At 38.0% G+C, this 23306-nt stretch overlaps 1 protein-coding gene across 1 annotated transcript in view; it reads right to left on the reverse strand.

The window, feature by feature from the left end:
* The window catches only part of KCNH8 (potassium voltage-gated channel subfamily H member 8), a 371847-nt gene that overhangs the window by 14718 nt on the left and 333823 nt on the right, over positions 1-23306 (reverse strand). The window contains exons 12-15 of the mRNA XM_032332057.1: positions 15920-15958; positions 11505-11863; positions 8700-8806; positions 6794-6870 (exon numbers count right to left, since the gene is read on the reverse strand). Of these exons, the coding sequence (XP_032187948.1) occupies positions 6794-6870; positions 8700-8806; positions 11505-11863; positions 15920-15958 (582 nt within the window). The remainder of the gene's footprint in view (positions 1-6793; positions 6871-8699; positions 8807-11504; positions 11864-15919; positions 15959-23306) is intronic.

Here is a 23306-nt window from a genome sequence, read left to right on the forward strand (position 1 = left end):
CTAAGATAATAAATCTTTAAAAAAAATTTCAACTTACAAATTATTTAGGAAGTATGGAGAAGTGGGGAAACACCCATATCCATCTTTAAAAAAAAAAAAAACAGTTATTCTGAAGCTATCAGTTAGTATTCAGTTAATAAGTAGCTACCACTAACTGGCTAATTACTAGTAATGAGTAATTAATAACTGATTGTTTAAATTTCATTTGAATTTTCCTCTACTTGTTTGAATATACAGTAACTCATTTTACTGACTATTTCCCACTTTTATTCCTAGAACAGATCCCTTTTCCAACCATTTCTGCTCCTTGAAGGCTGACTTGTTTGACTCCATCAACAGGGTTATTGGCTCATTGGGTTTGGCCATTTTAGAACATCAGCAGATTGGAGGGTGGTAGCAGAGGGAGGTCGAGGTATATGTTCCTCTGGTTGCTTCCCTGCAGGGTTGAGGTGGGCAGAAGGTCACAGAGGGTCCCAACAAAAGATCACAGCTCCTTTCACGTCGCCTTCTCCACCCACCTTCCTCTGACTCAATATTTCAGAACCACTCTCTTCACTGACCCCTTTACACCCAGGATATATAGTGAATTTCTGTTGTTATTATTCCCACAGTGGAGGGACAGTTCTATGCTTTGTGGTTTCCTTACACTCAAGGAACTTCTTTGTAAATACTCCTTTTATTCAACCCTGCTCAAACTGCCCATTTAGAATGTGGCATTGGTCTCCCTTGGACTCTTACCAATATGTCCATTTAGTCCCTCTGTTCAAAATAAAAAGAGGCCTATATATAAGTAATCACAGGCCAGGAAGACAAAAACAACTAATATCCAAAAGCTATATCCATGTTAAATTCACACTTCACAGGATGAACTTTTGAGTGGCATATTTTTTTTTTCCTTTGGGAGATCCTCACTATTCTTTAGGACACACACACACACACACACACACACACACACACACATACGTGTGTGTGTGTGTGTGTGATCAGTAAATCTCTCATGAGAGCTACAAATCTACCCATGCATATAGGCTTGAGAACTGAAAATAAGCAAAAAACATCCTGCAAATCATTAAATACTTGGGTGTATTCCAGTTTAGAAGGCTATGTCCACAAAATGTAACATTAAAATCAATAATACTTATGATATACAATAATAATACTTATGTTTTAAAATGAAAAATACAGAATGGTTTGTCAGCAGTTAAATAGATTTTTCCTTTTTTTTTTTTGGTCAAAAAGTGAATGTACAGCATTTTTTTAGATTTTGCTTTTGAGAATTGATGGTCAAGAACACATATGTGATCATGATGCAGAAGAAAAGAGATTGTACAGTCAGATCTTGGAATGGTCTGGCAATTCTGTCAGTGCATTTCGGTTGAACCAATTGTCAACAAGAAGATATAATAATAACACTAGTTCAGAGGACTGAGGAATACCCTTTACCATAAGGTATTACTCATGTAGGTTTCCTTGTATGAATTATTAATAGAACTCTAAAAAAAAAACCAACTTTAAATTTTCACAGCCATTTCTTAGGTAAGGAGAAACTTCTGTTACTACTATTCTGTTTTTTTGACTGAAAGAGACTTCATTGATCTCATGATACAAATTTGTAGATGTGACCTCAAAATCATAAAGAATGAAAGAAAAAATAGATAAACTGGATAGCACCAAAATTAATACTTTTATGCTTCAAAGAAAAAATGTTTAGAAAACAAAAAGGCAAATTCAATAATGGGAGAAACAACTGCACATCATAACTTGCACATGGAATATATACAGAATTCTTACAATCAGTAACAAAGAGACAACCCAATTTTAAAGTGGGTAAAGGATCCGAATAGACAATTTCCCAAGGAACAAACACATGAGAAGATGCTCAATATTATTAGCTATCAAGGAAATGCAAGCGAAAACCACAATGAAATACCACTTCATATGCTCTAGTATGGTTATAATAAAATAGTCCTATAATAAAAAATTGTTGGCAATGAAGTAGAGAGCTTGGAACCTTCATGTACTGCTGAGTATAAAATGCTGCTGCTGCTTTGGGAAACGGTCTGTCAGTTTCTCAAATGTTTATACATAGAATTACCATACGATCCAGCAATTCCACTTAATTACCCAAGAGAAATTAAAACATGTCCACACAAAAACGTGTGTGAATATCTTACGAATGTTTATAGCAACATCACTCATGTTAGCTAAAAAGTGATAACAACACAAATGTCTATCAGCTGATGAATGAATAAATAAGAAGTGGTATATCCACACAACGGAATATTACTTGGGTATAAAAGCAAATGAAATACTCCCATGCCACATGGGTGAACCTTGAAAACATTATATAAGTGACAAAAGCCAGTCACAGAAGATCATATTGTATAATTCCATTTATATGAAATGTTCAGAATGAGCAAATCTATGGGCAGAACATGTAGATTCATAGGGCTGAGGGTAGGGGAACTTGAATTCTGGGTGATGGCTGTATGGTATGGAGTTTCTTGTGGGGTAATAAAATGGTTTAAAATCGATTACGGTGATGAATGCACAACTCTATGAACATACTAAAAGCCTTCAAATTATACACTTTATTATTTTTAATTTTTAAAAAGATTTTATTTATTTCCCAGAGAGAGAGAGAGAGAACACAGGGAGGGGAGCAGCAGGCTATCTGCTGAGCAGGGATCCCCACATGGGGTTCGATCTCAGAACTCTGGGATCATGTCTTGAACCCAAGGCAGACATTTAACGACTGAGCCACCCTTTAAATGGATGAATTATATAATACATTAATTATATCTCAATAAAGTTGCTTAAAAAAAGGGGGAGTTAATAAATAGTATGGAAAGATGGGCTTCCCCTTTAAAAAGTTAATATAAGTTGTTTCTATAAAGCCTATTTTTTGTTTAGCAATGTCAGATATATTTCATTCTTCTGAATAAATTTAAGACTTGGAGTAGATTAAAATGGTCCAATATTAACTGGTTCCTTTGAGTACATACAAAATAAAATGCTAAAAAGGGACGATCAGAGCATTCCACCCAAAGTGCCTTTTGGTGAACAAGGATGATTTAACAAGCTACCTGCATTGTTTCATTTTGAAAATGAAGATTTGGCTGTGATTTTGTTTCCAGTAAGCTTGGCAGGTTCTTTTCTGCCTAGTTTCACAATTGTTTTGCTATTTATATGTTTAATCAGGTAATGATGAAGCATCATTAAAATGGCATAGTGGGTGTCTTTGCCCTTAAATCTCTAAGTCTTACAAAACAAGTGTTCTTTCCATTAACACAGTGACCCTATCCCATCAAACTATTTAGCTAAAATAAGATGCACTGAAATATAAACATTTTCTATTCTAATTTTATACTGAGTATTTGAGTAGCAAAAGAAAGGTCTTAGATAAACAGTAGTCATTGTCATGATCAAATGTTTCCCTTGAATCCAGTCGTTTTCATGTTCTCCCCCATAAGCCCTGAGACTTATTCTCTCTGACTACTCTGCACTGAGCAGGAGGGAGCAGCGGGTGCTAACTTGAGAGTCGCCTTCTGTTGAACGGAAGTATAATCTTGTATAAGAAGAGAATGAGTATTTGACCCCTTATTAACAGAAGACATCATGCTGGGGGCTTTATATATGGTACTAAGTCTTCACAACAATCCTGTATTGCAGATTTTATCATTACCACTTAATAGAGGAAAAATCTGAACTTGGGGAAAGTGAACACTTTGCTGAAATCAGACATTTAATTTTATGAATAGAGATCTGAATATTTTTCTCTCTCCAAAGCGTATTCTCTTTCTCTACTAGTGTGTTTTATGTCTTCTGCCTGCTGCGGTGAAGCACACGGCTTCCCTGGTCGGCTTTGCCACAGTATCTTTCTGGGTCAGCCAGATTTCAGAAATGAGGAAATATTCTAACCCTTACCTACAAACCTTTTCAGAAATGGAGCATTTGACTTACACAGCCCATGGCCCCCATGGAGACAGTTTGTTGTTATTTTTAAACAATTTCCTTAGAATTGCACTCTTTCTTTGTTGCCCTAAAGCAACGGCAATGTTTTCAAAAGCGTTCTAATATTAGCAGCTGCCCTACATCTTTTAAACTCTTGTCACTGCTCTGTGTCAATGTAGGTTATTACCAACATTATTCCTTTTCTGATTTTTGTTCTGTATTTAGCAAGCTAATTATGAACCCTACATATCAATGAGCAATTTCTTTATATCTTAAATGTTTAAGCAAATATCAGAATGAGATTGTTGCCATATTCTCATACTTGATACACTTGACATGCCCCCCATATACTGGGGATTCACCTTTTTTTTTTTAAGAGTTATTATTATGTAGTATATCCCATGTTCATTATCAATTCTTCTCTTGTCTACTACTACCAAGAAATAGAATAAATGAAAAACAAAGCAATCAAATGATCACATGGGTGAGTGGTAGGATACTCCTGAAATGGAAAAATTAGGTTTGGATTTTAAAAGATAGATTTTTTATTTTTTTAAAGATTTTATTTATTTATTTGACAGAGATCACAAGTAGGCAGAGAGGCAGGCAGAGAGAGAGGGGGGGGAAGCAGGCTCCCTGCAGAGAAGAGAGCCTGATGCGGGGCTTGATCCCAGGACCCTGGGATCATGATCTAAGCAGAAGGCAGAGGCTTCACACACTGAGCCACCCAGGTGACCTCCCCGCTTTTTTTTTTTTTTTTTTTTTTTGGCTACATAAACAATATTATAGGAGATAAGAGGAAAAAAACAAGTAGGAAGTTGGGAGAAAGATAATTTTACAGTTTGAAACCAATTCGTATTTTCATTCTGCCTGTCAGTGAGTTTTAATGTACTAAAGGGTCAAGACTATATAAATTAAATTATGTGTAAAAGATAAGATTTTCTTACTCAAGCTTTAACCATGAAGAAATCAGATATTTCCTATAAGGAAAAACTAATTCTTTAGGGAAGGATAATTGGACCATTGATATTTTAACTTGCCCTTTTTATTTCAATATATGGCAAGATAAAAAGATTTATGTCATCTCACTAGAAAAGCAATCATGAATACCAAATCACACTGGGGAAATACTTGTTTTTCAAGTGGTTATCTGTTTTAATGTATCTACCATTGGCTCACATTATTGAAGGAAAATCGTATGGTGTATGGATTTACAGCCGTGACTTGGGAAAATTATGTACATTCCAGAAGGTGAAGATATAAACACATTTGTTTCTCCAGAATAATTCTTAACTCTAATATTTTGAGCTAAGGCAGTCAGTTCTTAAAACCATTAAATGATCTCAAATGTGAGGGAAAAGAATTCAAACGGTATTAACGGGTGCTTTTAGAGATCAATATTTGAAAAGAAATTACTCAATCGAAGTTTCTCCGACAAGGTATTTTGTTTGTTTTGTTTTGTTTTTGGTAGATTCTTAACAATAGGTTATTTAGATAATCCAGTGTACGGACAAATCCTTGTGATTTAAGGGGTTTCAATCCTGTTAGTTTTCCATTCCTATCTAACTTGTTAGTCTGCCCGTGCCTGCCCACATGTCCTCGCCTTAGGCCAACCCTGAAGGTCACCAAAGACCAGTCCAGATCTTCCTGCATATTCCTCTCTGAAGAACATTTCGAGTCCCCTTCGCAGCAAGGATTGCATGAAGGGCTAGGGAGTCAGTCTCTCAGAAACCACCCTCAGTTCCCCCTTTCCTTTGTCTTATGGTGGAACAGTTTTGAATTGTCCTATATACTCTCTCAGTGGTCCCCAGCAGGATTGAGCCCCAATTGCTTACAGAGATAGTCATCTCATTAGCACAGCTTTATTTATGAGCTTTCATTTCTCACCTGTCTTACTTCTCTACTCCTTCATCTTGCTTTCTGGACCACCTCCCAAATAAACTATTTGCATCCAAGTTGTCTCAAATTTTTTTTTTTAATTAAAATTTTTGGGAAAGATACCCAAATTAGGACAGGGATTTGGAAATTACCTTCTCTGTGTATATGAAATGGCCAAAAGAGGCAAAAAGTAAGTAAGCAGGTACCTAGGGCTGAATGTGGGAACAGGGACTAATCATAAATGGCAATGAGAACACCTGTTGTCTGGGGTGGGAGGGGTAGAGGAGTAGGAGATGGTCAAAGTATTCTAAAACTTATATGGTGACAGTTGAGCCGCTCAATAAAGTTACTAAAAATCATTAAACTGTACACTTGAAATGGGTGAATTTTATGATATGTAAAATATATTTTAAGAAAGTCATTAAAAAAAATTACCTGATTTTACATGGATAGATGGTAAGATCCAGAGGAGTAAAGTGCTTAAAGTTACACAGCAAAAATATGTCAGGGAAAGGAAGAGCATTCCAGGTCATTTGATTACTCTGAGAAATAGCATTCATCTTTGGATTAATCATCTTGCTTTAACTCATTAAAAATTACATGAAAAAGTGAAAAAGCACCCATTATATCAAGTATCAATGCATTTATGACACTAATTAGTATAATTATCATTTCTTTAGTGCTTTAAGCTAAATGATTTGCCTATACTATCTCAATTTCACAATGGGCCATAAAGCAGGCATAATTTTTGTCCTCTTATACATGAGAAATAGAGCATGAGAGAAGATAAGTAACTTGTGGAAGGTCACGTAACTCATATGAGGCTTAACGGGAATTCATCTGTGGTGGTCTGACACCAGAGTACATGCCTGTAATTACTCTATTATATCACTTTTGCTGGTAACTAGGATTTATAGCTTTCGCCATTCCAGCATGACCAAAGAAAGAGAAAGCTCCATACCTCACTGTTGAGTTTATTTATTTGCTGCTTGGTCTCCTCTGCTTTGATGAAGAGAACAGCAGCTCCAATCTCTGGGTCTGAAAAGTAGAACACACTCAGAATGAGTCCTTTAGTAATAAACCTCATATATGAGGACTGGGGCAATTGGAATGGAGAAAGCAGCCTAAGCTACTACCTTTACCTTTTCCTGACGCCTGTGCACTACAGGATCTCTCTCCCTGGGATTGGACATGCTTCTAGTAATCCTCTGAACTATGCCTGATAAACTCCTTGAAACAGGCACATATCATGGTGGGGACTGTGAACGCACTGATTAGATGTGTCCAAGGCAAATCTTCCCTTCCCCTGAACACAATCACCACCATGTTCCAAGATGGCACAGTTTCTCTTTTTTGAGCATTCTTTAAAAATATTTCACAGCCAATGCCTAAACCATAGGAAAGGAGTGTTCTTTTCCTCTTCCTTTTCCCCCCAAATATTAATTCTTGGGCCCGTGAGAGTATCCCCCCCTTCTATTTCAAGCGCTAAACTTCATTGTGGGTTTCCTATCTCTTCTTGTGTTGCTCTAAAAGATAGTATCTCCCATTTCCTGGTTCTCTTATCTTCACTTTTTCTTTACCTTACTCTTCCAAATACATTTATTTCTGTCAGTGACAAAAGTATAGATGAGTCGCTGCCAGCTGGAGTGGAAAGGAATGAGTGATACATATATGAACTGTTACTAGCTGAAGTGTTCAGGGATCTATATCTATATCTTTATCTATATCTATACGCACACACACACATATATATACACACACATAATTAATTTATATTTATTATTTAAATATATTTATATAAAATGATATGATCATCCTAATACCCTAATTCTGGTAAATTATGGATAGAAAATTTGTTTGTGGAAGAAAAAAGTGACTTCCTTCTCTCTGCACACTCCCCCACCTCACCCAGAGACTTAGAAGGACCCTTCCATTTCTTCAGAAGATGATGAGTGGCAGGGAGTAAGATTATTGATTGAGATGGAATACCGGTATTCTACCAAAAGGAGACACACACCAAGGACTGTTTTTATTGGGCTCGGCTTTGTTCATGGGGGTACTCACTAATTGGTAGTAGATCCTGACACAAGGATCTCAGAGCTGAGTGGGAAGGGGAGGATGGAGTTGGCAGGGGACTTCTAGCCCTTCTTCTGGAGTTTGCTGATAAATTATTTTGGATAGCCTATGCTTGCTCATTATTCTCTCTCTAGTAAGTACAGGCGTGTCTTCTTTAGAATTTACCTTTTGTTTCTGGCCTTCATTATGTTGATAGATTCCTATCAACATATCCTAAGAACTCAAGAAGGCAAGGGAGTGAGAGGAGGCTGGGTTAGGTTTGGGGGTTCTCTTACATTAAATTCACCATCATTAGAGAGTAGTGCTTCACATAGGCCTCCATCATTTCCAACCTTCTTATATCCTTCTGAAGTTGTTTATCCTCTGATATGCAAATACATAATGCAAATACATAATCTCTCATCAATAAGTTGGTTAAAAATAACCAATGTTCCTATAGTGTACAACCAACACAGCTTTTCCTCTGGGTAGTGTTGTTTCTGTGGATTAGCCTCCCTTTGTAATAAGAAAACATGGTCATCCTCTAATGAATAGCAGAAATTTGAATCTCCTGACATAACATTTACCTGGGCTGGGAAATGGCAGAACATCTAGCGTGGAGGGAGGAACAATTACAAATTATATCTTAATAACTTGGAGATGCACAGACTCAAGTCAAATTGTTCCATGGCATTGGTAAAGTTCTATCATGTAGAAAGTATTCAGATTGGGAAGGCAAAAAAGTGCCTATGACAAACATTACAAGTTAAAAGGAAATCACCTTTTGACCGAAGGCTAAATCTAGAACTTACCTCCTAGAGGAGGGGAAACTCTGGGCTCTGGCCTGATGCGTTCAGAGCCAAAGTCAAAAGTTTGGCTTTCCTCACTGCTGTTTCCATCTTCAATTCCATCAACAATCCTATTTAAAATAAAGGATATTGGTTAGCTCTGCATTTATATTTATGAGTTCCAGTAGGTCTTTTAAAAAAAAATGTTATTTATTTATTTTAGACAGACAGAGAGAACACACAGGGTGGGAAGAATGTGCAGAGAAAGAGAAAGAGAGAGAATGCCAAGCCAACTCCCCACTGAGTGCGGAGCCTGACTCAGGGCTTGATCTCACGACCCTGAGATCACGCCCTGAGCCAAAACCATGAGTCAGATACTTAACCAACAGAGCCATCCAGGAACCCTGGGTTCTAGTATTTCTAGAAGACTTAAAAATATTGTGTAAATTTCTAAATTCTGTATACTATAAAGCTGAGCTATCCAATATGGTAGCCATTAGCCTTTTATATTGCTACTGAGCACCAGAAATGTGGTTCATGCAAATTGAGACACACTCTAAGAATAAAATGCACATTGGATTTCAAAGATTTGAATAAAAAAATGCAAATGGTTTTATTAGTAAATTTTAAAATATTATTTACGTTTGAAATTATATTATTTGGGGCATACTGAGTCAAATAAACTATATTATTAAAATTAAATTTCACTTTATTTTTTTGTTCGTTTTTGTTTTTTAAAAATGTGGCTACTAGCAAATTTAAAATTACATTAGTAGCTCACTATAGAATTTAGAATCTTATTTGTTCTCAGATTCAAGGTCTTAAGATACAGAAACCTTATCTGAATTCATATTAAATCATCACTCTATCCAGAATTAAAGTGTTTTTTTTTGTTTGTTTTTGTTTTTTGTTTTTTTTTTTTAAAGATTTTATTAATTTGTTTGAGAGAAAGAGAGTGTACAAGAGAGATCATAGAGGTAAAGGGAGAAGGAGAAGCAGACTCCCAGCTCAGCAGAGAGCCCAATGTGGGGCTTGATCCTAGGACCCTGAGATCATGACCTGAGCTGATGGCAGATGCTCAACTGACTGAGCCACCCAGGTGCCCCCAGAATTAAAGTGTTTTAATCTAATAATTATGGCATCACATTAAATAACTTTGATGACATCTTTACTCTGAACCTGGACAAACCCTAAAGTAAGAGTTAAAGAATTACATATAAATGACTATTAAGACTTTGGCTAGTCTTCTTTCCTTGCTAAATAATGTCTAACCCAATCATTATTTAAAAAATATAAGTCTAGGGGTGCCTGGGTGGCTCAGGGGGTTAAACTTCTGCCTCCAGCTCAGGTCATGGCTTCAGGGATCCTCAGGATCCTCAGGATCCCTGAAGCCATGACCTGACCTGAGTCATGGGATCCAGTCCTGCATCGGGCTCTCTGCTCAGCAGGGAGCCTGCTTCCCCTCTCTCTCTGCCTGCCTCTCTGCCTATTTGTGATCTCTCTCTCTGTGTCAAATAAATAAATAAACTCTTTTAAAAAAATCGTTTAAAAATATGTCTATTGTAGAAAATTTAAACATAAAAGTAACAAAACTTAGAAAATAAAAGTCACCTGCAATCTACCACTACTGTTAGTGTTTTGGTACATGTTCTCAGAATCTTTTTGTAAGTGTAGGATCAATTGTACATAAACCTTTCTTTTCCAGCTCTGATATATTTCCCCCTATTTAAAATTTATTGTATTACTTCTTATTAAAAATTTAGGAAGGAGAAGAATAAGGCAACGTTTTCAAATTACCATCCTCAACTGAATTTCAGAAACTTTAATGTCCACCTACTTTTCACTAAGTCTGTTTTGCTTATTTTTTAAAAATTTCTCTCTAAATGGATAAATTGTGTCCTTCAGATGACTAGTTAAATATAGTAAAAAATATCACTGGCTTTACAGGTAGAAAAATAGAATTTGAATCCAGATTTCCAACCGTAATCTATGAGATTTTGGACAAAAGAGTTCACTTCTTATATCTTCATAGTACAGATAATATGAACTACTCTACAGGACTCCTGAATTCCTGAGGAGACTAAATGCAATAGTGAATGTGGAATAACCTAGCAGAGGACGTCGCACATAGGAAGCATTCCATTTTTTCCCCCTTGCTTCTACTTATTATTCAGCTATGCTGTGATTTTTTACTATTGCTTGTACTCACCATAGACTACTCCTTTCACATTATCTGCATCAGGATTTTTCACCCTTTCAATCCTCTTTAGCTAATCCTAAAGTGAATTTTTAAAATTAAAAGTAGAGTCATTTCATGTTACCTACAGAGGAGGCCAGAAATATAACTAAGCTTCAGTTGTCCGTAATAATAAAGAAAATAGGATTGAAAATGAACATCAACACTTCATTGCCTTTATGATTTCAACTTATTGTTCCAAAAAATGTTTGGTAAGATCAGGCATTGAGGGAATCACATCGATGGGCCTTGTTCTATCTTTTATTTTCATTTAAACTTATAAATTACAAAATTACATTGTAGAAATACACACATAATAATAGGTAGCGCTAAACGGATGAAAGGAATAGAGAAGAACTTCCGAACATTTAATGGACCCTTTTGAGAATACAACTAGCATTCTCATATTGCACACACCACCATGTAGAGGCAAAAATTGCATGCAAAATTCAGCAGAGTTAAAGAACCCAGGCTAGGAACCTGTGGCTGAGAGGCCCAGAAATCTGGCCCAGAATAACTTAACAGCAAGGTACTAGTTTGGACAAAAGGCAGCCCTTTTCACCTAGGAAATAACTGCATGATGTGATTCTTACCTTGGACTGAGGTCTGGGGGTCCGGTGCTATTCAAAGCTGACAGTTGCAATTTCAAGTTTCTCTCTTTCCTTTTAGCATGGTTGGGGGGGTCAGTTTCCTGTTTGTTTTGGGGGGAATGTGAACTGGAGACTCGGCTAGGTGAGTGAAACGGTACAGTGCCCGAGGCCAGCTGCTTCAAGCTTAGGCCTAGATAGCTTTTATTGCTTCCAACCTTCCTGCTGCGCGCAGATGAGGTTCCCCTGGTGTAGATGGGAGAGAGGGAGGATGCCTCCTCGTCCTCCGTCTCCTCGTCCTCCTCTTCATCTTCCACAATGGACGGGAGTCTTTTGTTGATGCTGCCATTTCCCTTGGGCTCTGACTAAAGCAGTGGATAACACAGATTAGTACAGACCACAAAGACTGCTTGAGAGGTAGACCATTCATGCTGGTGGGCCCACCTAAGCAAAGTCAGATCCTTTAGAAACTTGCTTCTCAGTAAAACTTAAGACCTTGCAGATTTTGCTATTATTTATTCAGGGGTTCCATGTCTCGCATTTCTGATATTCCCCAGGTTTACCCTCTTTGCCATCCTGGTGTCCTTCTGTTAACGCCTCTCTTGGTCTTTTTAAACTGTCTTGGTGGGGAGCTGTGTGAAACCTACGTTTTACCTGGTTTGCTTCCAGATTATACTCAGACTATCATCTATAATAGTATATGGTGACGTGCAGGACATTTTCAATTTTACGGGAAGGACTTGGGCCTTGTTATTCTAAAGTCATAAGGTCTTCTTCCTTTTTTTTTTTTTTTTTAAGTCATAAGGTGTCTAGTGGAACTTTATGTGCAGGTCAACCAGAAAAACATATTATCTTTGAGAATAAAAATCTCTCCTATTCTGGATCACATAGATGGAGCAAGATCTGCGGCATCCACACCTACTCTGCTTCCCGTTATTTTTATTCTCAGACATCAGTTGACAGGAAATGGAGCAAACCATTTGGTCTGCTCCTCTTAAGAACCTTGGGAAGGGAAGAAGTCTTGCATAAACCCACCTTAGACTCCTGGCTGGAGTCATTCAACCTTTTAGACTAAGAAGCAGCAAGGGAGAGGATGGGTAAGGACAATGGAGGTAATGATGGGAGGCAGGGCAGAAAGGACAATGAGTGGCCCTCAATGAAGTCATTACAACAATGGGTGTTTCTTGCTCTGCCCCAGACATGGTTTCCCTGCTCCAAAAGATCATTCATTTTTTGTGTGTGTGCCTCATTCTTTTTTGAGGATATAATTGCTTCTACCTGCCAATCAATAATTTCTAAGAGGAAATAAGACAACAAAATGAAAGGATCTAAGAGTACTACTCAAATCTCATGAGCTGTCATGGTTTTCCTCCTTCTTAATATAAAGAGTTGGTTTTTTTGGCATATACTGATTTTCCTGTAATAGCTATAATGATAGATACAATAACAAAAAATGAACTTGAACCTGTGGTGACTTTACAGGCAATAGCCCATTCAGTTTAGGCCAAATGAAACAAAATAGTTAGTTTACTCATGAAGTTTTCTTATATTCTAATCTTAATGGCTCAAAATTTCTTGAAGAAATGGCATGAGACTCATCTTTCCAACTAGATATGATTATTATAATTAATGGTGAAGTCCTTAGCTTTTTATTGGGATAGTCATGGTTTGGCTCTTATTTGTTTTTGCTTTTCACAGCATTTTAAAGTTCTGTGTTTATAACAAAGTTAATCCCACATGGAACTGCAGAGGAACAATTGTTTGGTAGCACTGTAGAATAGAAAAATTAGCTCGCCCCATTAAAGACACAACAGGGCAAACTTATCCAAGAAATGAAAAACAATGAGTAAATTCTTTTAATTGGACTTCTATTTACATTTGCATTGGCAACTTAATCATTCCTTTGGTTCAAGGAGGCTCCACTGGCCCTAAAAGAATTCTCTGACTAATAATCTGCAGTGTTTGTACTTCTACAAGTTTGTTTAAATATCATACTTCCATTTTATCATGGAGACTTGGCACCTTGGGCAAGTTGCTTAGACAGTGACTCTTGTGATCAAAGCAGCCAACAGTACTTCTACGAAGAATCAGTTATTCCCCCTAACATTACTGCAGAGAGGAGCCAAATTTATTAGATCAGTAAATACCCAGCCCCACACACAGCCTCTCTACAGGAGTACCAGTTATTTTCTTCAGGCCACGTGCACAGAAATGCTTGCTTCTCTTGGGTAGCTGGATTTACCCCTGTATACACTGCCATAAAGTTCGGCTACAGATTTCTTCCTTCTCTTCTGACCCACTCCTTCATTTCCCCCTGACAGATGCTTCCACGAGGACAATGAGGCTTTTATCCCCACAGTCAAAAGAATCTCTCATTTAACTTATGATATTCTACTGAAATAGCCATTTTGAACTCACAAGTGCCTAGATTCAGCCAGACCTGTGATGACTACAGGGGAAGCAGAATAAAGTCTAGCAGCTGAATGCACGGACTTTTGGTCACATGGTCCTAGAAGTCCCGAGACTTACTACCTATTACTACCTATTATTTACTACCTATTACTACCTATGACTTGAGACTTACTACCTATTACTTACTACCTATTGACACCCCTGGGTAGGCAAATCCTTGTTTTTTTCACCTGTTAATTGGGGACGGTGTGAGGAAATAGATATTAGATAATGGAGGTTAAGACTCTTAGCAATGTGCACTGGAAATACTTAATAGATGTTCTTGTGGGGATGATGATGATCATGAAGAAAATGGAAACATATGCCTCAGGTGGGTGCTACAGAGACTGTTGGTTACCTCTTTTTAACATAATCTCTCCTTCTTTGCTAGTTAAGGAACTTTCAGCAATGCACCTGGCCCAAAGTTCTTCTTTCTCAGCTTCCTTTGTCAGTGGGTTTGGCCATGAGGCTGAACTCTGGTGTGATACTAGCAAGTGGACAGGTTAAAAGGAACTTTTAGGAGGATGTCTGGAAAGAGGCAAGCCTCTATCCTGTGTGTGTGTGTGTGTGTGTGTGTGTGTGTATTTGGTTTCTAGTCTGGACCATTGATAAAGTAGAGAGATCTCCTGCAGCCATCTTAGACAATGAGAAATTCTTAAAAAGGGAAGCCTTGCATCGAGGATAATGAATCCCAAAGAAGAAAGCTCAGGACCTACTGACACAGTTGTATCACTGTGTAACTCTATCAGTAATTCTAGTTGTAAATCCATCAGTAATATATCTTCTAATGTTATTTATTTATTGTTACTTAAAGTCCTGGGAAGTAATAACAGAGGTTATTACCTCGGGCTTCGTCCACGAGAGAGAAATAAACATCTATTGCCTTGAAGCTCCTGTTATTCTGGTGGTTTTGATATTGTAAATGAACCTAAGCCTTAATTACACACAATAATTTTTTTGAAAGTTAAAGATATCCATCCCTTCTTGGAAGGGATGTTCATTTTCAGATTGCTATGAAGGGGTGAGGAATTCAAATTGGAAAGTCCAAAAGAAAGCTAAATTTTTCTTCAGGAGAGAGAGGAAGATAGGAATGGCCTGGGGAAAAGGGGTATAGTCGTGAGGAAAGACGGCCTGTTGAGAAGAGTTGAAACATAACCATTTTGCCAGCTCCTGAGGAGGGATTTTGCAGAGATGAGAAAGACAACTCCTGCCAGAAACTCAGTTGAATGCAATGAGATGTTTTAAGGGCTTTTAAGAAGTTTCTCAATAGTATTAAAAGTAAACTCTGTTTGTGCTCCCACAGCCCCAACTATGTTCAGTAAATTGTCAATGTTTTTGACATATGTTATGTAACTGGATATGTGTTTCTCTGTATGTATGTGTGTCTGTGTGAGAAGGGTGTTGGGTTTCTGTTTCAAGAAGAGTGCTGAGCAAGGCAAGGAGATTTTTTATAGGATTTCTGTCACAGGATTATTGGTAATAAAAGTCCAGGTAATAAATCTGCTAAGTCACTTGTTTCTTGGAAAATTTTCTGTGAAATTGGAGGATTCTTAAAAGTTGGGACTGCTTTTAAGAGAAACCACTTCCAGAGTATCTCTGAACCACTTTTGTTGTTGTTGTTTATATTGTGAAAAATCATGTTGTACCACCAATTGGAAGCCTACAGGAAAACATTTGGCTACTAAATTTAAACATAATAAATGTACTTCCAAGATCCATATCTCAGGATGTTATTACTTTTGGCAGGTTCTGGTGGCAGCCACCTTTCAACAATGATAAAACCCTTAAATAGAGAGGTCAGTTTCAATACTTCTCTGTTCCAAACTCCAGAAAGTCAGTCAATACATTTCATTGGGAAGTGTATCAGGGAAGGTTGAAAATAAATGCATAAAACCCTCAAGTGGGAGGCAGATTTATTGGAAATCCTACAGATTTTTGATAAATGTTCTACTCTTTGGAAAAAGCCATACCTGTGACACTGTAGTTTTGTTCGATAATCTTGATATCACCTGAAAGAGCAAACAAACAACAGAAGTCATAAGAATCATTTAAGCCTTCCCAGGTGGTTTGGGACTGGGTAAAAATGTAGGAAGCAAGGGAGAAAGAGTGTGGGGAATGATTGATCCCCCTGGGTAGGCAAGAAGAAACAATGCCTCCTAACAGATACAAAAAAGGCCCCCCTCACCCTAGCCTCTGGGAGCTCTGTTGACTAATGCGAGGACTAATAAAAGGAAGCAGCAAATTGAATGTCACACCTAGAAAATAATGATCGAATTAGTGGACCTATTCACTATATTTTCCATCCCGATGCCTTATTCACTCCCCTTTTGTTGTCCCTCCCCCCTTTTCCTCTTCCTGACCTCCGGCTGAATGCTCACATCTTCTATGATTTTTCTCTCTGGCTCTGTGAAAACAGAAACCCATGGAATCTTTTCTTATTTAATTTTGGCACATTTGTCTACCTTCCCTTCTTATTTGAATACGGGTGGGGGTGATATCTCCTTTCTGTCCCATTTGTTTTCCTCAACATGATGATTCTTATGAACTACGTATGATTAAGTTCACTGGGGATCCTGATTTATCTGATTGAATTTAAGATTCCATTGATTATAAAAAGAAAAAAAATGCTGTCAATCAAATTGGAATGGGTCATCAATTGTAAGAGAAACACTAATATCAGAGATGCTAAGAGGTTAGGGACGCCTGGGTGGCTCAGTTGTAAAGTGTCTGCCTTGGGCTGAGGTCATGATCCCAGCATCCTGGGATCGAGTCCCATATTGGGCTCCCTGATCAGTGGGGAGTCTGCTTCTCCCTCTTCAGCTCCCCTGTGCTTATGTTCCCTCTCTCTGTCATAAATAAATAAAATCTTTAAAAAAAGGAGATGATAAGAGGTGAAAAGCAAATGTGTGCTGTAGAATCAGTTCAGCTGGGCTTCAGAAAACATCTTACATAAAATCAAACTACGGTATTGTGGAGGAGTCTGTTATAATATGCAGCTTTCCATGCTGGACAAAGAAGCTCTGGAACACATGATATATCCTGAAAACATGCTTCAGGTCTCATCCACATTGCTTTTTGCTCAAAGACAGTCCTTTCATTTTAAAGTGGTAATAGATGCTATAAATTAGCATAACTTTATTCACATTGGAAAAAAAACCTTTTATACTCAAAAATGATCTGCCTAGGAAGTGAGACATATTTGGTAATTCTGTCAACTCTCACTGTTGTTGTTGTGGGTTTTTTTTTTTCCTAGATGATTAGGGAAATAGATGTGTTATTATTTATACAAACGCTGGCATCATTATTGCTGTGCAAATACATGTTTCATCAATGTTTAATTTTATCAAAGAAGTCAACCCATTCTACATCTGCTTAGTTGCCTAAATATGCATTAATCAGAAGCATTGTAGACATAAGTTTTGTAATAATTTCCTAAATGGTGACAAATAAAACAGCTGAATAATTAAAAATGTGAAAACCAAAATTACAGTGCTGTTGTCTCTGTGGTAGCTGCAAAAATGTGTTTTAAAGAGCCTTTCAGTTACAGTCTGGAGGAGAGAATGAGTAGCCCAGTAGGATTCAGGAAGCCTGAACAGCTCCGGGTCAGAGATGCGCTGAGAAACAGGCCTCAGCGTCTTTTGATTTGGTTGTGACTCCTAGCTCCCTGCTTTACTTACTGGTAGCGTGACTTCTGTCAAGTTGCTGTCCAGTTGCATTAGTGCTTCTCAAACTTTTATGTGCACACATATCCCCTGGGGATTTCATTATAAAATGCAGGTTCTGGTTCAGGAGGTCTGGGGTAGAGCCCGGGACTCCGTATTTCTAAAGAGCTACCGGGGAATACTGATGCTGCTGGCCCGTGAGGCATACCTTGATCTCATAACCAACATCACTGCTATTATCGTCCTATCACCTGTTAATTCATTAAGTGTTCAAAAAGTGACAGGCACCCTGAAAAAAATGCTCCCAGACATTCTGTCCACTAATTTTCACTGTAATCCTATGAGGTAAGAAGTATCCATCATAGATCCAGTGCTACTGTGATAGGGTCTCTGAATAAGTCATTTCATTTGCATATGGTATTAATCACATGTGCTTAAAATGACCACTATGATACAGTCATTCTGTTGACTAATCCAGATTCTGCCAACAGCAGAGAATATTGGTTGAATGGAAACCCCGTATTCTAAAGGTAGAAATCACCCTAAAAAGTGTCTGCTGCAATGGTTTGTAACCTGGCAGACAACAGAATGTTTGAGAAGCATTCCTAAGTAAATCAGCCTCCAGAGCACCAACCCCAGAAGGTCTCTTCCAGTTGATGGGGTGGGTAGGGCTAGGTCTCCAGGTCAGGGTTGAAATCACTGAGTTAGTCCAACTCCCTGCCTAGATATGTGGAAATTGCCGTCCAGGGAGATGAGGTGACTCGCCCAATCCACTCATCAGATTAGAATTCTGGCAGGTGCCCTGACTCTCTGTGTACTTTGCACAGAATCAGAAGTTGTCTCAGGTGCCTCCTCCAGCAGTTAATGCTATTACCTGAGCTGAGAGACTAAATGCCTGACGTAATAGGGAATTGAATCTAGCATAAGGTTTGACGACTACCACAAACCAGATCACCAAATCTTGTGATACTGAGTTACCCGAGCACCTTGTTAGCCTTCTCTGAGCTAAAATCTCTCCAGAAATATGATGCATTCTAGACATTCTAGCCTTATGGGGGAAAGTACACAATACAACCTTTGAATGGATAATGTTTATAGATATCATTTCTTGTTCCAGTACCTGGAAGACTCAAAGGTTTTGAATGTTTTGAGAAAGTCAGTCTTATCCAATTTGAGTTCCTCCCACATGAAATTTTTAAACCTTTCAGACACAGAATTGCTGGTAATCTCTAATGGGGATGATTTTTTAAAAAGACTGAAGTAGTACAGGTTGGGTTGATAAAAATGTTCTCAATCAGATATAAAACAAGAAATGAAGGTCATTGCAATGAAGTCATGAGAGAAATAAAGGCTGAGGGTCAGCCCATTCAGATCTTAGAATTATACCTTCAGTTTGCCAGGTCAGAAAAAGCCAAGTGTGGGCAAGAAAGAGAGAGGGTATGCCTTGGCAGAAGGTTATCACAAACAGGGTAAGGCTTTATAACCTTGTGGACTAGGAAAGAAACATATTCTCAGCTATGTGGAGTTGGTTTAAAAAGTTTCTGCATAGAGATGCCTGGGTGGCTCAGTGGGTTGGGGCTCTGTCTTCAGCTCAGGTAGTGATCTCAGGGTCCTGAGATCGAGCCCCACATAGGGCGCTCTGCTCAGTGGGGAGCCTGTTTCCTCCTCTCTCTCTGCCTGCCTCTCTGTCTGCTGATGATCTGTGTCTGTCAAATAAATAAATAAAATCTTTAAAAAGTTTCTGCATAAATTCTTTCTGTTTTCTTTCCCAGTCCTAACCATTTAACTTACTCTATCACTCTGTAAGTCCTGTGGAACTACGAGAGAGGACTCTTACTTCGAAAAAACACTGATCACTGGAATGGAGAACCAGAAGAAGGAAAATGGTCTCTTATTACTCAATCTGCTATAAAACAGCAAAACAAATATACAATCTTTTTTTTAAAAAAAGAAAAATGTGTAATAAAGTCCTCAAAATTCTACTATTGAGCTTGAACTGCAAACAGAAATCAAATGTGCTTAAATCACTGGTGATTATAGATGTAAAAAATGTCATTGTATTCTTTTATGTTGTCTATTTTACTGAATGAAGACATTCTAGAAGAGCTTTCAAAGGCTCATACCTGACCTTGGCCATCCAACTTATTTTTTTCTTAAGTTCCTAAACTCCCCAGTAGTAAATTTTCCTGCTTTTGGGATTTTCTTTGAGCTGGGCTGCAAGCTCTTTGATTTGTTTCATCTGTTTCTGCCCACAGATTAAAGTGTCTCTGAATTCTGACACATGGTACTATGACAAAAAAGTTTGGGGCCCAGCCTTTCATGGGATGCTAATGTCTCACCGTTAGAAGCCGATTGATTTTTCGGTAATAGTGAGGCATTGCCAATAAGCTTTCCTTACTCTCAAGATCTTTTCAAGAGGCTGAACCTCCAAGAAGTTGACTACTATGAGGTAGGAAGGAAGCAAATGAGAATGGAACCCACCACAGAGGCTTGGGAATCCTCCGCTGTGACCCAGTGGGACTAGTGGCCCAAGGAAGGTATTCTCATGGTTTTCTTGGTTTGCAGGTCGGAATTACAAGCCCCTGTGTGAGCCTGCAAATGTCCTCTCAACTCTGGAATCTCCTAAGACACTGAAGTGCTCTGGTAGGAGTGTTATCTACAGCTGATTGCTCAATTGGGAAATGAGATGCAAATTACAAGGCTCTTCTTTCTGAGTGATTCATGATATCCGCTGCTTTGTTAATAATGCCACATTGATTAAGTCACAAAGCAGATTGAAGAAACATGTGTCCTCATTCAGAAAAAGGAATCATCACATATTTTATCTTGTTCTCTGGACAGCAACATTACTGGTACTGGTGGCTGTTTGGGATAAATAGAGTATGAATGAAGGATACTCCCCCATAACTCAGTAATTCACATAGTTAAAATGCCCATTCTTATAAAACCATAAATAATTGTTATACGATATAGGCAAGTAACAAATCAATAGGTCTCTTTTATTTATTTTTTTTCCTTTTTAAAGATTTTATTTATTCATTTGACAGGGAGACACAGCACGAGAGGGAACATAAGCAGGGGGAGTGGGAGAGGAAGAAGCAGGCTTCCTGATGAGCAGGGAGCCTGATGTGGGGCTCAATCCCAGGACGCTGGGATCATGACCTGAGCCAAAGGCAGATGCTTAAGGACTGAGCCATGCAGGTGCCCCAGGTCTCACTTTTATTTCTGATCTTCTTCTTTCTCTTGTAGATTAAAGTGGAGGTACTAAGAAATAGTGAGTACCACCAAGTGCAGGTGAAGACAGAAAGAGAAATTTGAAAACTCTGGAGAACGAACAGGCTTTGAATAAGGGGGCACTCATTTGTAGCTAAAATTTAGGAGTTCACTACCATCTAATCTAAAGAAGACATTTCCTAAGCTGGTCTGAAACCCCAAGTGGGTAATACAGTAGCTAACATGTTTCTCAGAAATGAGATTTTAATTAAAAAACTGATGGTTTTGAACTTTTCCAATTTCACCCTGAGCCTTGAGGTCAAGACAAACTATTAAGACTTAGAGAAGACTTCTTTTCCTTTAAGTAAATACTACCACTTCTGATGCAGAAAGTGCATGTCAAATAACCAAGACTTAAATTTAGTTTATTTTCTAGTTCTGGAGAGCTCAACCACTAAGACTATAGCGTAAGAAATACCACAAAAACCCTTCACCACTGTGTATAATGATAAAAGTTCTGTCTGCCGGGCAGGGGGGTGGATAGGACCCATTTAGGAGGTAGTATAGCATAGTGATTAAGAGCTGGGATTTTCCTAGTCATTTCACTTATTAGTCATTTCACTTATTAGCGTGACCTTGGGAAGCATAGTAATTGAGATAAAATAGGTAATGCTGAAGTAAAAAATAATTTGGTGAATTTTAATGGTTTAATCCTAAGGAGTTTTATTTCTCATTCTTCCTCTAAAAAAATGATGATTGGGTGCCTGGGTGGTACAGTTCCTTGGACATCTGACACTTGGTTTCAGCTCAGACCCTGGTCTCAGGGTCATGAGATCTAGCCCCGGATCAGGCTCCCAGCTTAACTCAGTCTGCTTGAGATTCTCTCTGCTGCTCCCCCTACTTCTCTCTCATGCACCCTTTCTCTCAAATAAATAAATAAATGTTTAAAAAAGATAAAAAATGATGGTAATATTTAAAGTTGTTTTGAGGATTAAATGAGATACATAAATGTAAACCGAACAAATCTTGGAGACCCAGTTGGCCACATGAGCCACAAGAAAAGTGTATAGCACCCGAAAGTACAGTTGACCCTGGAACAGCATTGGGTGTTAGGAGTGCCAACCACCACCCCCAGTAGAAAATCTTTTATAACTTTTGACTCCCCCCAAACTTAACTACTAATAGCCTACCACTCACTGACCAGAAGCCTTACAAATACTTAAACTGTTGATTAATACAGATTTTGTATGTTATACAGGGTTGCATACTGCATTTTTACACTAAAGTAAGCTAGAGAGAAGAAAATGTTATTAAGAAAATCACAAGAGAAAATACTTTTCAATTACTCTACTTATCAAAAAAAAAAAAGAAATCCACATATAAATGGATCCATGCAGGTGAAACCTACGTTGTTCAAGAGTTAACTGTAATGTTAAAAATATTTTTTTCGTGTTTTCAAGAACCTTAAAGGTGACATATTGATAAGTTATAGTAAGACTTTTTTAAATTATCTCTCCTTTTCTATTCCATCAGCAATAACAAAGGTGCTCTCAGTTCTCTCACTGACACTCGGGATCCCTTCGTTACACACTTCCCTTCTGGCCACAATGCCCAACGGTCCTGCCAGAGATGACCGCTAGGTGGTGCCATGCCTCCCAGCCCTCTCGTTTCTCTAGGGAAAGGAAGCATTCGGAGCCTGCCGGTGTCTCTTAACGCTTCAACTTTATGAGATACACAAAGGGACTTACGGTGAAAAAAGTTCTCACATTGTTGCACTTGTTAAGTAGTTGGTCCAGTGTCTGGCATAAAAAGCGATTAATTCCTATTAATAAATGTTAGTTATGTTATTACTGATATATTGATTATGGAGAAAAGTTTTCTTTGAATTGGTTTAATGGGAAATAGGGCATTTTTAGCTAAGGACATCCAAACATTCACACAGATGGATTTCCAACTGCAACTAATATATATGTAGGATCCCTTAGTAAAGAGACCATAAAATTGTTAAACAGGAGTTTTCCCCACATTGCTCTCTTAGCAAGGGCTATCATGCCACGCCACAGAACTCTTCTTTGTGCAACACTAGGTAGAACGTTTTACATAAAGTAATGACTTGCTATTCTAGTCTTCTTTCCCTCAACACTTTGATCTGCTTCACTTAAACAAAATAAAGCACTTTCAAACTGTCCACACAGTCAAGACATTGATAATATATGCAAATTAACTCAAGCATGATTTTAACCTCTTATCTCCAGATTCAAATATATGAATTACAAGGCTTTGGGGATTAAAAGAAAACCCAGAAAGTCTCTTAATACTTAGTCAACAACTTGGAAAATGCAGGATGATTTTGAGGGAGAGAGGGAGTTACTTATAAATATGTGGTTCATATCATTCAGAAAGGAAAAGGAAGAAAATACACACCATTATATGAGAAAACTAGAAATTTCTGCACACTGACATAGAGTTTTAAAGGTTTCAG

This window comes from Mustela erminea, chromosome 1, assembly GCF_009829155.1.
Source record: "Mustela erminea isolate mMusErm1 chromosome 1, mMusErm1.Pri, whole genome shotgun sequence".
NCBI lineage: Eukaryota > Metazoa > Chordata > Mammalia > Carnivora > Mustelidae > Mustela > Mustela erminea.